Genomic DNA, 18,776 nt, shown 5'->3' on the forward strand with positions numbered 1-18,776 from the left:
CAGCAATTACACCAAGGGCCATCAGGCTCTCAGCATGACAATTTTTAGACACTGTGTCTGTCACTGAGACATTTTTTCCTGTATGAAAATATCCTCCCCTCCACCTGCAACAACTGCCCCCGTTGACTGCACTTCTCTCCCTGACCCCAGAGGAAGGGGCGTTGGCCCACTCGGCTCCCTGCCCCGTTACCTGAGACCAGTGGGAGCAGGAGGACAGGCCCCGGCTCAGAGAGGTTGGCACTCTGCACAGCTATAGTTCCTTCATTAAAAGTGCACCGTTGGTTATGCTCAGTTCTGCGTTATATTTCTTTATTGATCTGTGTGATGCTCTATCTCAATGTTCAGGGCAGAGAAGAGCACACTAAGTGAACAAGGGGATGGGGCACAGGCCAAGAGCGAGGGACCCTCCCCAACCCTCAGAGCCAGCCTCCCTGCCTGCCTCTTGATGATGGTCCAGGCACAGACCTGGGGTAGTCCCTCCACGATCCCCATCCCTGCAAGGGCAGCAGGGGCTGAGAGACCTGCAGGCCAAGGAGCCCATCCCAGCTGGTTCCATGTGAGGGCAGGAGCCTCTGCCTGGGTTTGGGGAGGAGGAGGAGCTGCTGAGCCCCTAGGAGTCCCAGTCATCTTCCTCCTCCTCTCCAGGAGGCTGCTGCGGGGGAGGCAGAGGCAGGATGGAGTCTGACATTCGAGCGAAGGCTCCTCCTGGTCCCTCGCTGGCCCCGGTCCCAGGTCCTTTCCTAGAGATGCCTGGGAGGGAGGAGGTGAGGGTGAGGGGGGCACCAGCTCACCCAGCCCCTGGAGACTCAGGAGCCCCTGGAGACTTAGCAACAGGAAAAGGCAGAACATGCAGGGTGCACAGCATCCCAGTCCCCGGGAGGGGCGGTGCTCCACCTCCTACCTTTGCGCCTCAAGACCAGCTTGTTGAAGAGATCTGACATCAGGTCCCCACCTTGGCCTGTGGCTCTCACTGCAACAGGAAGAACAATGGGTGAGGAAGGAGGAAGGGACCAAGAGTGAAACGTGCTCTCAGGTGACCACCTCAGGGTTCAGTCACATTTGTCCTTTTCCCTCATTACTGACACACCCAGCGCTCTCCAGTCACCATGTCCCCACTGCGCTGGGAGCTTCCGTCTGTTAGTGGACGCAGCACCAGGGCACTGATAAGAAACCGGCTAACATGTGAGTAGCACTGTCATAGCTGCCCTGTGATACAAGCAGGCAGGCGCGAATGAGCAGCCCTGAGTGGTTGGGCAACTGGCCTGGGTCACAGTGCAAAGCTCAGAAGCAACGCTGGGACTCAAACCCAGGACTGTTGCTTCACGCCTGGGTGTTTTATGCCAACGCCGTAGCAGAGTAATTGTAGCCCCAAGAGGCTTAGAGAAGCAGGACTGAGCTACCAGGTCCTCTGTTTCTAAAATATCTCAGGTCCTGGCAACTGGCAGAGAATGAGAAGATTCTCTTTTGTGATTGGAGTTGGACGAGGCTCGATCCCCTGCCAGCTTAGAGAGGAAAGTTCCACTAAGCAGGCTCCAAAACCCAGCAGGAACCCACTGCCCAGGCAGCTGAGACAAGCAGGTTAGGGTGGCCACCCAGGGTTTCCAGCAAACACCCTGGGGAAAGCAGGGGGCTGGCCTTCCGACACTGGCAGCTGGCAGAGGCGGCCCTTTGCTTCGAGCCCTCCCGGAGTGGGCGCAGTCCCGTCACCTTGCTCCTGCTCCTTCTGTTTCTTCTTCTCTAGCTTGCGCTCCTTGACGCTGCGCAGCTTGGCCTTGCCGATGCCCCCCGCCTGGCGGATGGACTCCAGCAGAGTGGCCCGGCCACTGGAGGGGTCCACCACCTCCTTGGGGGCTCCCTGGACTGCAGCTGGGGGTGGGGAAGGAAGGCTGCTCAGGCAGGGCTGGGCTGCGGGACAGCCCTGCCCAGCGTGAGGTTCTGGGGGTCCGGAGGAGCAGCCAGCAGCCTGGCTCTGAGGAGGGGCCTTCCTCAGGAAGAAGCCGGCTGGTGAAGCCTGGATGCTCAGGGCTGCCTGAGCTCAGGAAGTCACGTGTGCAGGCGCCCAGGCCTCTCTCCATTCCCACCCAGCTTAGGTGCCACCTGCAGAGGGGCCCCTGGGAGTTACTGATATGCTGAATATGACACATGATCCAGCACGGAGTTTTTGTGCCGCTTCTGGACGGTGGAGATGGCTGGAGATATATCAAAACTGAACTTCTACAATTTAAGGGCACATGGATACTTTGTTGCTGTAATTTTCAATTATTTTAGTACCCACCCCCCTTTTTCCATAGGTTTAAGTGGGAATGGGGACCCACAGCCCCATCCGTCCAGGCTCCCCCACAGAGCTCTATGGACACGGTCTGAAAACCACTATTTTATAAACCCAATGGAGCAAGATTTAAAATTACAACTACTCTGGAACTCTAGAATTTATGACCACTTAAGCAAACTACAGAAAATCCTTCAGGGATCCAGAAATGGAGAGGCACCCTCAAAGGGAGCTCCCTGCCCCCACCCCCAATGCACTCCTGGGCCCCCTGCCGCCCCTACCTGAAGGATACCTGCTGCTGTCATCCTCTTTGCCATCCTGACCTGGAGAGGCCACAGTCTGCGGCGGGGGTGGGGGCGGGGGAGCGCTGACCAGTACTGCTGGAGCTGGGGGAGGTGGTGGTGGGGGTGGTGGCGGCGGGGGTGCTGTTTGCACCCCATCTTCTAGGTCTGCAACAAGTGTGAGAAACGTGAGGCGTCTGAGGAAGAATGTGGCCCAGCTCCCATTCCGGGCTCTCGCTCACCTGGCTGGAAAGGCGCAGCCAGCTCTGTGTGGAAGGCAGACAGCTCTGGAATGGGGCCTGGGGCGGAGGGGGCGATGCTGGGGCCCAGGTCAGCGCTGTACATGAGGTCGTCCGCGATGCCCGGCAGGTCAGGCAGGTAGCAGGGCACGTGGATCTCGGGCACATGGCCCAGGTCAGGCACATAGAAGTAGTTCTCTGGGACCTGCAGGGTCGGGTGGGGGTACGTGAGCCGGCAGCTGCAGTTTGACCTTGGGGCCGTCAGTGAGGCCTGGATGGGATAAAGGGTTCACCAGGCCCCTCGCCTAGAGGCCCCTCGCCTAGAGAACCCTGGGAGGGCCCCACCTCGTCCAGCCGTCCCTCTCCACCCGAGCAGCATCTGTGTCTACCTGTTGCTCCAGCTGCTCTCTCTTGCTGATGGACAAGGGGGCATCGAATAGCTTCTCCTCTGTCTCTGTCCCCAGCATCACGTGGGTCTTTGTTACAGCACCAGCCAGGGGGTCCAGGAAGACATACTTTTTGTACCTGCAGAGGTGGGGTGGAGGTCAGGCCATCTATCATCTGTTCTAGGCCCATGCTCCTGATCTTTTCCCACTTCATCAGGGGCCACAAGTAGTTTGTACCATGGACTCCCAGGCCTTACAAGGCAAAGCAAACGACCTGGCTCTGCAGGCTGCAGACTTCTGCTGCACTTGAGTCTGAGGCCCCTTGGGTCCCCCCCTAAGCCAGCCAGGCCTCCCACTACACCTCACTGGCCCTGCTTCTGGACATACAGGTTCTCGGTCGTGCTGAAGAGCAGCAAGGAACTGATGGAGCTGATGTTGCTGGGAAGACCCCCAAACCCCTCCTCAGCCTCGTCCTCAGGTTCCAACTTGGTGTTCACACACACAGGGAAGTATTTCAGCTTCTCCTGGGGGGGCGGGTGTGTGTGTAGAATGTGACAGAAGTATGGAGGGTTTCAGAGCCAGACCAGTGACCTCCACCCCACCCCATCCCGAATCCTCTTGGGGGGACAGTACCCAATGGTGGCCTTAGTTCCTCCCCCACATCCAGGACTGCCATTGGTCACCCCCTGCGGTGTGTGACCTGAGTGTGCCCATCAGACCTGAAGGGCCCGCTCATCCAGGGAGCGGTGCTTGCTCTGGATTTTGTGGCAGGGGCGTCTCTGCAGGCCAAAGTCCTGGGCACCCGTGAAGATGGAACTGTGTTCCTGCAGGTGCTCGGGAGCTGGGTACTTGGCACTGGAGAACACCTGCAGACGCACGGAGAGTCTGACATTACTTTTCAGGGGCCCTGAAAAGTACCAGAGAGCCCAGGGTTGGGCTGGGGAGATTCTGAGGAGGAGGAAAGCTTGAGGTGTGGCTGGACAGTGCAGGTAGGGCCCGGGGCAACCTCAGAGGCGCAGAGACGTGGTAGAGAATGGGATATCTGCGACTGCCCACCAGCCACAGGGACACATGGGCTACCTTGATGGCCTTCTTGCTGCCCTTGATCTTCTCAATCTGGGCCTGGGCCAAGGAGACCCTCTCCCCAATGGCCTGCAGCTGGCTCCGGCTCAGCTCCACTCGCTGGGAGATCCTGCCACGGGAAAGAAGACAGGGTCTGGGGGCTACTCCTCAAGCCGCCGCAGCCTCTCACACACCTCTGGCTTCCAACAGCAAACCCGCAAAAAACCAGGGGCGTGAGCAAGGGTTCTTAAAATAACAATGTTACCTGCTTGTTAGGGTCAATCTTGAAACTGCCCAGGTGACCTCTCAAGGATTATCCAAACTGAAGGGTCTAGGAATGCAGTGTATTAAGTTCCTTGGAGCTCTGGGTAGGGGTAGCAATTACCCTAACCCCACGTTGGTGCCTAAAGGGACCTGTTTCCTGGCCCCCAGAATGTAGAACCTCAAGCTGGGGCAAGCAGAGACAGAATCATCATGACTGAAATGGACACACCTATTTACAGACAAGGAAATCAGAGTTCAGCAAGGCTGAGTGACAGGCAAGGCTGGGCCTAAATTCAAGCCCTAGGCCTGTTCACGGGGAACCGCCCTGACACAGGATAAACGGCTCATGTCAATACCTCCACCAAGTCCTGACCAAGGTTCTCATGGTTGTGGTCTGGCTGCTCACGGGCTTCCACCCCCTCCTTCGACCCTGATCAGTCGGCTGCAGAAACACTCACTGCCCTGCCATTCCCTGAACATGCCAACCTCACGCCAGTCGTGTGGCGTTTGCATCAGATGGAAGGCCGCCCCCAGATGCCACGCGGCTCACTCCTCCCCTGCACTGAGCCCCCTCCCTGCTGAAGCCGTCCTGACCACAGAGTCTAAAGATGCACCTGCCACTTTCCAGGCCTCACCCCGCTTCACTTTCACACAGTGCCACTGCGCATCCTGTGTCTCTTGCCTGCATGTGTTCCGAGGGTCTGGGGACTCTGCCTTGTTCCCTGTGTATCCCCAGTGCCTCGAACAGTGCCTGGCACCTGCACAGGCCTCTCCATGGTTGCTGAACACTAACACCCACATGCCCTAAACATAAATGCAGACAAGCCTAACGCTGTCCCCACATCACTCAGCAACAGCAAGGGGCTTCTCATCACAGCATTAACTCTCTCGTGTGCCAGTTCGTCCTCCCCCCGAGGCTCCCCCACCTCCAAGAACATCATTTCCTGCCACGACCACCACGTTCCACATTCAGAGCAGTCACATCTCTGCATTCTCCTGGGGGGAGCGAGCCCACAAGTGAGGCAGGAGGAATGAGGCAGAGTTGCAAGGTGAGTGCGTGGGGACAGGTGGGAGGATATGGCTGGGCGGCAGAGGGGCCTCAGCGTCTCTGCGGTGGGAGACTGCAGGCTGGGGGACTCTGAGATTTCTCTAAAGGCTGAAAGGAACAGCCGACTCTGGCCCAGCCTTCCTAAGCTATCTCCACCACTCTAGACGGTCTTGGCCCCTGAAGAACCCACCTGTCAGCCAATTTCACAACTTAGGGGCCTCCGTCCTGATGAAGTCTCCCCATTACTCCCAACTCCTCATGCGCCAGAGGTGCAGCATGAGGTGGGGGCTGGGGTACAAGCAGGCACCCAAGGCAGCTTAGTTCTCCTTGACAGACTGGTCTGAGTGGGGCGGCAATGCAGAGCAAGAACAAGTGGGCAGTTTCCTTCCAACAAGAGGACACAGAACTGCCCATCTTTTCCTGCATTAGCTCCAGCTTTCCTGGCAGGCAGAAAGGTATTCACCCTCCGGGCAGGGGAACTCCACCACAAGCTGCTTCCTCTAGTTCCCACCTCGGCCACTCTGGCCCTGGGGGCTGGAGCCTCCCCAGTGGTTCTGTAAGCACTCCGCTCAAAGTTGGCGTGGAGAGAGAGGGACAGCAGACCTGGACACGGACAAAGGCTACTCTGTTCTGCTTCTTCCACTAAGGAGAGAAGGGCTGGTTTCTTAGAACTATAAACATCAAGCTCAACAGTGGACCCTGGCAAGTTTCCAGAATGGATTATTAAATAGAGGGTCTGTAAGCATTGAGAAAAGGAAGAGACAGGTCCCAGGGCAGCACTGTTCTAAATCCACAGCATTTCTTTCCTTCACAGGGTTATTAGTCTGGTGGATCAGGAGAAAACCTAAACACAGTGCGTCTTGACTCAGCAAGGCTTCTGATGGTTTCTCACACAATTCTGCAGGCAAGATCGGGCTGTGGGTGTTGGAGGAGAATCCACTTAGGAAAATCAGGGCTGAAGACTGGACTGATTTCAGCCTTGCACGAAGGCCTCTGGCAGGGCCCCATCCAGCTCAGTCAACACTTGATCAGCAAACTGGGGATATCAAACGGGGGAGGGTCAAAAATGGTCTGCATGAAGGAATCAAGACTCAAATAATCCTGAGGCCGGAGGGATGGAATGTAAGCAACAAGATAAAGCTGACAAGGAGTGAACATGAAGCCCATCATTTAGGTTAAAAAGTCAGGTGCACAAATACAGAAGATGGAGTTTGACAGCAGTTCAGGGTGAGAAAGACCTTAGGTTCTGGTTAACTATAAACTCAGTATGAGCTAGAAGAATGTTAAGCAGCTTAAAAAGGAACTACAACCTTAGGGCACACGGCTCCTAGTTCCTCTCCTAACTCCTTTCAATTATCAGGGAGCACCCACTCTCTTAAAGGCACTGGAGCGAAAACGGGGCCCTGAATGAATGAACTGAATCTATGCCGGGCACCGACCGATCTTATTCACAGCTGTGTCTCCTTAAACTGGATCCACATTTTAAGAGGACTCTGAATTCCATTCTAGACTATTCCCTTACTACTGCTGTGTCTCCAGCACCGGGACAGTGCCTGACATGGACCAAACACTGGCTGAATAAAAAGTGACCCGTTAACAAACATCCAAAGGAGGGTAATGAGGATGGTACTGAGTGAGAAACGCCCGTCACAGGGTAACCGAAGGATGTCTGGCTACAGATGAGGTGATTTCGGGAATATGGTAATTCCCTCCAAATATCAAAAATATCACAAGTACTGTCATGTGGAAACAATCAGGCTTCTGTCACCCTAGAGGGCAGCTCTAGGACCAGTGGGTGGAGTTACAAGGAAGCCAACCTCCATTCTGCATAAGAACTCCCTAACGAAGAGCTGCAGAGCTTTGCAAAGCAATCAGACACCAGCTGGAGACCACCAGCCAGGAACGCTTCAAGGGAGGTGTCTTCCTGAGGCAGGGGAGTGGAAGACAGGATTTCCAGGGTTCTTTTCTTATCCAAAATCCTCTAAGTGCAGTAATGGCTGGTCTTTTGATAAAGCTCATAGACAGTCTAACCTCTTACAGTCACGCACCAGGACGCCGAGAACACAGGCCACAGATGAGAAAGCTTTCCCTTCATGTGCCATCTCTACCGACTGGCGGGGACAGTCTGGCAGGCTGTGTTAGGAAGGACTGTTTGGCCACACTGGGGCTGCCACCCAGTGCCACAACTGGTGAGCAATGCCCACCCTGAGGGCGGGGCATGGAGGCAAAGGGGCAATTGTCTGCCACCCCTGATCTACAGCCCCTGGCTTGGCGGCCAGCTTCAAAGTAGGTCGGTTTCCAAGCTCATCACTGAAGCCACGTCCCTACAACATGTCTGCTCAGACCCTAGCGGATGAAGGGCTGCCCCCGTCAGCATCAGGGACAGACCTGCCACTTGGTTTGCTCAGAGCCTGGGACAGAGATGGATCAGATAACACACATCTGCTCTCAAGGAGATTCCAGTTTACTGGGGAGATAAATAACTGCAATGTCCCACAGACCAGGGTTAACATCTATTCGGTAGCAGGGTGACCTTGGACAAGTCACTTAACTGGCCTGTGCCTCAGCTTCTTCAGCTGAGAAGTAGGAATAGGAACTTCTGCATCATGGAATTACTGTAAAGGCTAGAAATGAGTGAATGTATGTCTAGTGTTCCTGTACTAGCTGACATCCTAAGTGCTCGGTTGACATCTGCTATGACCTCCCATAAGATGGAGGGAGGGATGAGGAACTCTAGGCATTCAGGGAAAGAGGCAGTGTTGGGGAGGCATAGAGAGGGAAATTCCAGGCTGGAACGGGCACTTTGCAAGAGAAGGCTCTGCAGGGCGGAAGGGAGAGCAACAGTAAGCAGCTCCCCTGGCTGGGGTGGGAGGGGTTCCAGGAGGCACCCAGGGACCACTCTCCTCCTGGTGTGACCCCAGGAGGGGCATAGGTTGGCCAGGCCAGTGGTTGGGCTCCCTGTCCCACCACCTCCAAAGCTGACCCTCTACCCCTTCCTATAAAGCCAGGCAGGCCCACGGCCCCTGCAGCGCTGCAGGCTCCTCCCTGAGGGAAGGGAAGAAGCACCCACTCCTGCCCCATAACTGCTGCTTCTCCTCCCCTTGCCTGTCCTGTCCCAGGCACAGCAGACCCTGAATCTGGGTTCTTGCCTTCACCTTTATCTTCTCCACTCACAGGGATAATTAAGAATGATCTGCTAATTATGCAGGCAGCTGACTGAGTGCTTCCTAACCTTGGGAGTCACCAGGCGCCAATCGCTAGAGAGAAAGGGAAGGATGGGGCTGTGTGGGGCTGACGGGAATGGCGAGAGACAGCATCCCAACTTCCACATGCAGAATCCGTCCAGCTCCTCTCCCTATGCCACCGCAACGCCCTCTGCCTCATCATCTAGGTCTTGTGAAGCAGGTGACGTCTCTGGGCAGATATGTTGGGCCTGGATTCTCCCAGGTGCAGATGGGGGCAGGTGAGGACCAGAGAGATCTGCGAGGCAGGAAGAGAAGCCAGGGGAAGGAAGGAGAGGTTCCAGGAGAGCCTGAGAGGTACTTGTCATTCTCTCCGGTCTCTGCACAGCCCCCACTGCGGCAGAGCAGGAGGGAGGAACACCAGCTTGGAATGCTGATTTTCCATGAGCTCACCTACCTGCAGAACTGGGCCCAGGTCTGGGCCTGAAATGGGAGGAGACAGAAACTATCTTCTCAGCAAAGTTTACAAGCAGGAGGAACACGTTTACGGGGGGAGATTTCCGAGCCGGCGTCCCCTCCCCACCACAAAAGCCCACGAGGAATGGAAGGCCCCCTTGCTTGTTGATTGCTACAGGATGGGAGTGGGGCAGAAGAAAGGGGCTAGGTCTAGGCCCAGCCATCCCTGACCCCTCCCTTTCCTCCTCCTCATTCCCATTCTGTCATCCTGCCATCGGGTCCCCTTTGAGTGTCCCTGCCCGCAGCTCCCCTGGACTGCAGCCTTACCCCTTCCACGCCCTGACCACACTCACAGCCTCCAAGGTGTCCCTGGAATCCACTCTCCCCCCTTCCTGTCCACTCTGTGATGGCTGCCCAACGAGCCTCCCGAAACTCTTTTGTCCCGTCACCTCTCTGCTCCAACACCCATGCAGGCTCCCTGACACTCCTGGGTCAAGATCAAAGCCCTGCCTTGTTTAGAGAGGTCCCCATGGGCCCTGACTTACCCCAACTTCTCATTCTGCCCCCCTCAATCCCACTCCTCTGCCGTGGAGCACCCCCACAGCATTGCAGAACAGAGAGAAGCCAGGAGCAAGGTCCCTCGAGAGGGCATGTGACCGGAGGAGGAAGTGAGACTCACAGGTGCATGGCAAGTTACTTTCCACACCCTGTTCTGTTCTGCAGTGGGGAGCTGAGAGTATGGGACAGGCAGCAATGAATGCACTCTGGGAGCCGGGAAACACCACAGTCCAGCACACAGCCTGCTCCACATTCTGGCCTCTAAGCCTCTGGCACACATTTCCAGACCCCACCAAAATGGCCTGCGGGCCCACATCTCCCGTCCTGCCTAACCACAGCCTGTTCCCCCGGTGGCCTAGTTCATGCCCCTTTCCTTCAGGAGGCCTTCCCTGACCATGTGTAGGAAGCATGTGGTTTTCCTTGCTACCATCTACTTCCTCCTTATTCAAGTAACAGCCCGTTTCCATCACTCTCACAGGCTCAGTCCCTGGACATCAGGTGGGGCTAAACCCAGGGCTTACGGTAATGCATGTGACCAAGGTCTGAGCCAGTCAGTGTCATGCCTCCCCTGCCCCAGCAACTGGCTCTCACATAGACATGAGAACCAAGAAAAGCCAATGGGGACTTCCGAGGCAATGCTGGACCATAACTTGAATCTAGGAGCTCGGATCCTACTGGTGTGACATTGCCACCCAAGGGCAAGGCCCATCTGGGAATAGGGCCAACCCAGAGGCAGAGAGCTGGGATGGGGTGAAAGCAAAACCAGGTCCCGAGGACATCATTTACACCCTTCAGCTCCAAAGCCCGCCCTACTGATTGGTTACTTTTTCCTTAAATTGGTTTGGGGAGTTCTGATTGATAAATATGCCATCAATTTTTACTTATTTCTCTCTTCTCTAGATCCCAAGAGGCTCACATATTTCATGCTATGCAGCTAAGAAACAACCAGGACCTACTGCTCTACCATTCTAAATTATAAGATCCTTGAGGACAGGAACCATGCCATACATAACTTCAGTGTCCCTCAGGGTCCAGCAGGTTGGGTATATGGTGGGAGACCAATGGGATGACCTGGAACCTGGTTTTGAGGGCTCCTGAGAGGCATGCTCCCCTCCCTCAGACACTTGGAGGGCCCATGCCCACTCTCAACCAACTCACCATCCCTGCCCAGGAGATGGCTTTCCTGCCCTCTCCTCACCCCATGAAACTATCTACAGGTGCCAGATACCAGGGAGATTAAGGATGCTGAAACTCCAAAGTTCTCCTTAGAGAAAGGCAAGCACACAGCCACAATCCTGGTGAGGAAACACAAATATTTCTGGTGGACTGTTTTAGGCATCCGTTTCAATCACTGAGCATGGGGTGGCCATAATCTGGAATGACAGCTCTTAAAGGCCTGTGTTCTCCTGCTTATGTGTTCCTTGGGCATAGTAAACACAAAAATAAGCACGAAGGGGGCACCTAACCCTTTCTATAACAACTGATAGCAGGTTAAAGGAGGTCCACCATAGGCAGCAAACGAGCAGAAATGTTATTGAGTGAACATTTACTGCATGCTTAGTAATTACATGCCTGCCAGTGTAATTCCTTTGCAAGTTTTAATTCCTGTAATCTTCACAACAATTCTATTAGGAAGGCACCATTATTATCACCATATCATAGATGAGAACGCTGAGGCTTAGAGAGGTTAAGTAACCTTCCCAAAGCTATGGAGCAAGCAGATGAGGAGGCCAGGTGGAGCCCAGGCAGTCTGCTCCAGAGTCAAGCCTGACCCACATGAGAACCACCCCCTGGTTACATTTCTGTTCTGGGCAGGCTTGGGGCAGGCAGGCACATCAGTGGGAAGGTAACAGGCAGAAGAGTCCAGAGGATCTGGTGTTTATACCAAGTCCAACTGAAGACAATGACCCCATTTTCTGCTCCCAGTGAGGAAGGCTTCAGGAAGAGGTGGACCCCCAGCTGATGGAAAAGGAAGAGGTTGCCTGGTGATGCAGAAGGGGATTCCTGGACTGGGGAGGAAGTGGGGCGCAGGGTAGGTAATGACTTGAACCATGAGATGGACCTGAGCCAGGCAGTCAAATACTTCACACGGGGTGGGATAAAGGGTTCCTATGTGAGACATGATGGGGGCACCCACGAAGCAGACCTAAGCCCATCCCAGGTTGCTTATGGCCACAGAAAGACAGGACAAAACCTGGGATCTTTGCAAGGCAATAGCAAACACCATTCACTCATGTTAAATGACACTAAATGAAAAATCACTACAGTATAGCCCAAGACTGTGCTAGATTAGCGCTGGAGGTAACAAAAAGCTGCCACTCACCAACTCAAAATCGGCCATGACCCCTCAGGCCCTCCCTCCACCCCAGCTCTCCTCACTCTCCTCACCCCAGCCACACTGGCTTCCGTTCAGGTCCGGCCCACCTTAGGGCTTTAACTCATGTACTTCTTTCTTTCTGGAACATTCTTCTTCCCAACCTACCCATTCACAGTAACTCCCCTCATCCTTCAGATTTCACCATAAATCTTTTTCCTTACATATACCTCCTCTCATTCCCCCAGACCGAGTCAGGCCTCCTGTTAACTCTCATAGCATCTTCCCTTCCCTTCACAGAAAGACAGTAAGAACTCTAGAGTCTGGAGCCACAAGACCCGGGTGTGACCCCTGGCTCTGCCACTTGGGCAAGTCTCTTAGCCAATCTGTGCCTCAGCTTCCCCATCTATAAAATGGAGATAACAACAGTAGCTCCTCATAAAGTTGTTGTGAGGGTTAAGTAAATTAATGTACTTCAGATCAATGGTGGTCCATGGCTAATGCTATATAAATATTAGTTATTACAAAATTACTTTAAAATAGGTCTTATCATAACTGTAATTAAAAAACTAACATGTAATTGATTTATAATAGTCTATCTCTGCTGCCAGAGTATGTCCTCTAGCTGGACAGGACGTTGCCTTATTCACGTGGTAACTACGGAGAGTAGCAGCACCTTGCACACAAGAAGTGTTGAACAGGTATTTGCTAACTGCAGGAGTAAGTGAAGGAACAGGGCCCCCAGGGGGAGGAAGAGGATGAGTTAGAAGAACAGTGCCACCATCAGGGCCTGTGGGGTCACAGGGAACCCAGGGAGCTCAGTGGGATAGTAGGTAGTTCTTCTGAGAAAACACTTCTAAGTTATGCGCCTTGGGCACAGGGAAGCCAACCGCCTCCCTGCCCATGACCAAGAATCAGCAGAAAGTCCACTCCTAGGGGGTGCCTTCCTGGGAATTGAAAGAATACTGCCCAGGGCGGGGAGAAGCCCCTTATCAGGTGGCAATGGGCAGCAGCACCCACCTGCTAAAGATGTCTCCGGAGACCTTCTGTAGGTACTGCAGGGCATCTGCTATCTGCTGGATGGCCTCCTCCCGCCGCAGGTCTGGCTGGATGAGAGGTACTGTGTAGGTCTGACCTGCCAACGAGTGCTGGGTCCTCATGGGAGTCATGGTGCCTGTGGGTGGGAACCAGAGTGTCAGGGCTGTCCCACACTCACCCACGCCCACCTACCACAGGGCGAGGTAACGAGAGAAGAAAGCACAGCCCCTCACCCAACCGTGTGCCATAGCGTCAGCCTGTATAGGGGGGGAGTTGGGGACACAGCATTTGGAGGGTGGCCAGGCACCCACAGGAGCTGATCTGCTGCTTACTGAGTGAATGAAGGAGTGAAATTGGTAGGGACAATAGAGGCCGATGAGAGGGGTTCAGAGAAGGTACAACATGACTGACCCCATAAGGTGCTTGAAACCCTGCTAGGTACATACCCTCATTATACATTATCTCATTCCAACCTCCTAAGCCTAGATGAACAAGAAAGAAACCCTTGCTGCAGAGTGAAAAGCTGCCTGGAAGCAGAAGATGAATTTGGGGGTGAAACTGCCTCAGTTAACTGCCCAATGGTACCCAGGTCCTGAGATAGGACAGGCAGTGGCTAGTGACTCCAGGTACAGGTGTTCAGGCTCTGCTCACCCAGGCGAGAGCTAAAGGGGCCAGGAGGAAGAAGGGGCATGTTGGGGTGGGAAACAGGAAGGAAAAATACTCCTCTAAATTGTAAGACAGGACAGAGTCTATTTATACTGGGTTTAATTAACTCCACTCCCTGGTGCCACTAAAGCAGCAACCATACTGCAGAAGGCACTGATTTGATTGGCAAGAGATGCACCAGGCAGAATATTAAGGCACCGGGCCCCTATAAAGAGGCCTAAGCACAGCCTCTTGGTAGAAGATGGTGAGGAGGACAATTATCAAGCCTGGCACACTGTGCCCCAGACCTGTTTTCCTAGGCACCATATTAAGTATGGCAGGGAGGGCTAAAGAGGCTTCATTTGGGCTTAAATTGCTGTGTGACCTTGTGTCAGTTGCTTGCCTTCCCTGAATATGATTCTATTTCCCAGTCTACAGATTGAGACTGGCACTGCTCTCTATAAGTGGATATTCCCAATGTAACCCACCAACATCTTCATCAAGCAGGTATGCTTACCCCTCTACTCCCTCTGCCAGCTTTCCCAGCCCTTCCTTCTACCCTACTTGTCCTCTCCTACCCTTCCCAGGCCAGCACCTTTCGTCCTCTCAGATGACTTCTGCTTTCCAACTTGTTTCCTAGCAATGACATCCTCAGCTTCTCAGACCTGAACCTGCCTTGAATCCACATCTCTGTGCATATGTACATGCACAAGGTAGTTATTCAGACACAAATCTCCCAAACAAGGAAGTAATGGTAACGGATCCATTCAAGGATGAAGAGACTGGCCTGGCCGGTGTGGCTGAGTTGGTTGGAGCATCATCCCATAACTGAAATCTCACAGGTTTGATCTCTGGTTGGGGGGCTTGCAAGAAGGAAACCAATTGTTTCTCTCACACTGATGTTTTTCTCTTTCTCTCTCTCCCTTCCTCCCTCTCTAAAGCAATGAAAAAAAATGTCCTCAGGTGATGATAAAAAACAAACAGGATGAAGAGACTGAGTACAGCTGGTTGGTTGTTTACTCCTTCTCTCTGCAAACATCTACTGATTAACTATTAGGTGCCCACCATGGTCACAACAAAGATGAATAGGAAACTACAGTAGCCATGGAGACAGCCTCAAGGACAATTAAACGGCATGTGGTAAGCGCTCTAATCCAGCCATGAATACAGTGTAGGGGCATACTGAGGAAGGTGTAATAAACCCCTTCTCCCTTTAGGTGATTCAGAAAGAGCCTCTTGGCAGAAGCTGAACCTCCCTAATAAGCGCAGAGAGAGCATTCGAGGTAGAAGGAACAGCTTTAACAGAGGTTTATAGGGTAATGGCAAGTGGTCTTGAATGGTGGTATAACTATCCTTGGCCAAGTAGCCAGAAAAAGAAAGATAAAGAAAGGTCAGATTGTGAAAAACACTGAATACCACAGCAAGGAGTTTGGACTGAAATCCTTAGACTTGTGCTATCCAATATGGTACCACTGGGTACATGCGGCTATCGAGTACTTCTGAAATGTGGTTACTCTGAGTTGAGATGCAGCATAAATATAAAATATACACAAAATTTCAAAGACTTAATAAGAGAAAAGAATGTAAGATAATCCATTAAAATTTTTGCAGCCCTTATTCAGTGAGGATACATTCTAAGATACCCCCCACCCCCAATGGATGCCTGAAACCACAAGTAGTACTGAACCCTATATATACATCACATTTCTTCTATACATAACATCCCTATGATAAAGTCTGACTTATAAATTAGGCACAGTAAGATATTAACAATCATAAAACAAGTGTAACAAGATACTGAAATAAAAGTTAAAGTGAATGGCTTTGGGTAATTATTAAGAAAAAGAAAGGTTAACTTGAAGTCAACCACTGCAATACCTTGACAGCTGACCTGATAGCCTAGTTGGCTACTACGTGACTAAGAGGTAGGGGAGCATCTACAGAGGGGCCGCTGGACAAACGGATGATTCACATCCCAGCCAGGGCAAAGCAGGACTGCGTGGGACACCTATGAGATTTCATCATGCTCCTCGGAACAGGGTGCAACCTTATTATTTCCATAATTTTCCATTTTAATATTTCCAAACTATGGTTGACCCTGGGTAACTGAGACCGCAAAGAGCAAAACCGGGGATAAGATGGGAGGGGAGGGGAACTGTATGTATAGTGATTACATGCTGAAATGATATTTTAGCTCTACTGAGTTAAATAAAATATATTACTAAATTAATTGGTTTCTTTTTACTTTTAGGATCACATACGTAACGAACCAACACTACCTTAGAGAACCTGGTAAAAACTATGGATGCTTTCACAAAAACGAGCCTACACCATACCCACCTCTCATAATGCTGTTTATAATTTCGGAAGTGCATGAAACCTTTGCTGCAAAACACCCCGGAACACAGCCAGGGTCGGGAGCTGCAGAAGGCCTGAGCGGTCCCTGCAGCCCGGTTGCTAGAGCCCAGCCCGACGGCGGAAAAGCACGTGAGGGCTTCGGGGCGGGGCCGAGAGAGGACGTGAGGGCTGCGGCCTGCAGCTCCGATCCCGCTGGTCCAGCCGGGCCCTCCCGCGCCCGGGCCTCGGCCTCCCTGCGGCGGGAAGGGTCGGGACTAGGGCAGGGCTCAGACACTCGGGGAGAAGGGCCCAGGACCAACAAGGGTGGAGTCCCGTCTTACTGGTGGGCAGGGCCCCGGCGCCGCTTCCAGGCGAGCAGCAAGGCGAACGGCACGGTCGGAAGTCAAGCCGGGCGCGGGGTCCGCGGTCCCATCAGCCTCTGGCGAACGCTCGCTCGCGCTTGGCCGCGCGGAAGCTGCGGTCTCCGCCCGGCCCTCCCGGAGCCCCTCCTTCCCGCCTCTCTGCCCTCCGCATCCGGGCGCCGGCCACGTTCGCCCGTCCGGACAGAAGCGCTGTCCTGCCGGTTCCGGCGGCCTCCTCCGCTCCCCACCTGCGCGTGCACCGCGCCCGCTCTGTCCGCTGCGCGTTTGCTGGGCCTGCGCTGCCGGGTCCCCCAGTTCTGGGCCCCCGCGCGGAATCCGCACTCGGAGCTGCGTGCGGACCCGTCGGCACCCGCCTCCCCACGGCCCGGACCTGCGCTGTCCGCGGCCCAGCGCTCAGGGACGCCGTCGTTTTCCCCCGTGTGCTTCCTGGGCCCGACCCCCAGCACCGGCGTGGACACAGCCCCTTCCCCTCCGGCGGACACACTTGACTGATTTAATGCGCCTTTTAGCAGGCTCTTATTTTCTTGTCTCGGCTTTTGTGGGCCGTTCTCCCCATAGAACTCACTTCGTTTCCATCCCCCTTTAAAAACTATGTCAGTCACAAAAGGAGAAATACTGGATGACTCCACTTGTATAAGGTAGCCAGAAGAGTCAAATTCATAGAGGCAGAACGTAGAATGGTGGTCGCCAAGGACGGGGAAGCAATTTGGGATGGGATGGGTTGGGTTATTGTTTAACGGGTACAGTTTTTGAACAAAGACTGACCAAACTGTAGTCAGAGAGGCTTCTACTTGCCTCTCCAAATTTTAGTGAGAATCCCTCACCCTCTATATCTGCTTGTTACAGAAACAGCGGAGTCCAAAAATCCCTGGAGTTTGTGGCTGGGGGATGGGGAGAAGGAAGTAGCTTTCAGAAGCCTCCACATGCCTGAGGCTGGTGGCCGGTGTCTTTCATTATGTAAATTGCTTGGATGCACCCAAAGCCTCAGGTGGATGGGAGGAGTCTTGAACCAGGGGACGGTATGGAAAGCACACAGAGCCTACGTAAGGTTCTGTGAATGGTCAGAACTGTTGGCAACACCCACTGCGTCAGAGGACACAGTCAGGGATATATAGGCAGCTGTGAACACTTTAGGGGGAGCGTGCTCTGGCTGGTGAGTGTCCGCAGAGGTGCTCTGGAGAAGGAGAGGAGATCCACGCAGTTTACAGAAAGAAGACAGTTTGCAAGGAGGCTGAGAATCCAGGCGGTCCTGCATTGAGAGCTGGAGGGCACCACAGCCCAGAAGGGACCTCCCCAATCAGATTGAGTGATTGGCAGCTGCTGGTAAAGCTGAACTGTGCCTAGGAAGTAGGGAAACGGTGTTTCTGACCCCCCCCTAAAACTGGCTTGGTTTGGTAGAGGGGAGGCAAGGATATGTGTAACTGTTAAATGAACAATTTTCTTTTCACTCAACTATAATATTCAGAGTTGTAATTCTGGCGGCGGGCAATCGGACCCCTAACTAAAGAGCCCGTGGGTTTTTTTCAATTGGAACAGCCCAGGGATTCTGTAACAAATGTACTTAATGTCACTAAACTGTACACTTAGCAATGGTTAAAAATGTTAAATTTTCTTATTTTTATGTTACCACACAAAAATAGCAAGCTATTTTTTAAAAACAAGATTTTTTAAAAGTTAAATATATAAAGGAAGCATTTGTCCAGAGATCCTGCAATAGTCCCTCGTGAAGTTCATTGGCTTGTCTTAGAATTCTTGGTTCCTCTCTTTTAGGGTTGCCAGAGAAACATACAGGACAGCAAGTTAATTTAAACTTCAGATAAAATTTACATACTTACACTAATACACGAGGTCTGTCCAGAAAAATCCAACTATTGTTCATATAACGGGAACGCAACATTGACGTAACCAGGCAGCCAAAGAGAGTGGGCGGGAATGTGCATGTGTGAACAATGACGACTTCACTGTACTAGTCAGTGGGGGCAGTAGGCGCTGTTGGATGAGCATGTGTACTGTGTGGCTGTTACATGCATTCAAAATGAGAAAGTAGAGCAGCGAGTCTGCATCAGATTTTACATTAAGCTTAAACATTCCTCCACAGAAACTATTTGGATGATTCAGAAGGCCGCAGTTATGGGCAACTGGTGATTGGAAGCTTCATCACAATAATGCACCCACTCGTGCATCACATCTAATACAGAGGTTTTTGGTGAAACATCAAATCACACAGGTGACTCAGCCCACCTACAGCCCAGATTTGGCACCCTGAGACTTATGGCTTCTCCCAAAACTAAAATCACTTTTGAAAAGGAAGAGA

General features: G+C 53.0%; 1 protein-coding gene across 1 annotated transcript; it reads right to left on the reverse strand.

The window, feature by feature from the left end:
• Positions 1–347: 347 nt before the first annotated feature.
• Positions 348–16,176, reverse strand: LOC150012439 (WASH complex subunit 1-like). Its single transcript, XM_090273771.1, has 11 exons — positions 16,083–16,176; positions 13,080–13,233; positions 4,256–4,367; positions 3,895–4,041; positions 3,563–3,699; positions 3,179–3,314; positions 2,793–2,994; positions 2,562–2,718; positions 1,708–1,889; positions 902–970; positions 348–750 (listed from the first exon to the last, which is right to left on the reverse strand). The coding sequence occupies exons 1-11, from the start codon at positions 16,087–16,089 to the stop codon at positions 611–613; spliced, it is 1,443 nt and encodes a 480-aa protein (XP_090129897.1). The 5' UTR covers positions 16,090–16,176; the 3' UTR covers positions 348–610.
• Positions 16,177–18,776: the final 2,600 nt, after the last annotated feature.

This window comes from Furipterus horrens, unplaced genomic scaffold (genome assembly GCF_987537825.1).
Source record: "Furipterus horrens unplaced genomic scaffold, mFurHor1.1.pri manual_scaffold_4, whole genome shotgun sequence".
Taxonomy (NCBI): Eukaryota; Metazoa; Chordata; class Mammalia; order Chiroptera; family Furipteridae; genus Furipterus; species Furipterus horrens.

Bases quoted from the DNA above. Each gene is read 5' to 3' on its own strand.
- LOC150012439 (XM_090273771.1), bottom strand. The intron at 4,368-13,079 runs GTGGGTGCTGCT...TTCCCGTGGCAG, and splicing joins TCCGGAGACATCTTTAGCAG to GATCTCCCAGCGAGTGGAGC. The intron at 971-1,707 runs GTGACGGGACTG...TTCCTGTTGCAG, and splicing joins ACAGAAGGAGCAGGAGCAAG to TGAGAGCCACAGGCCAAGGT.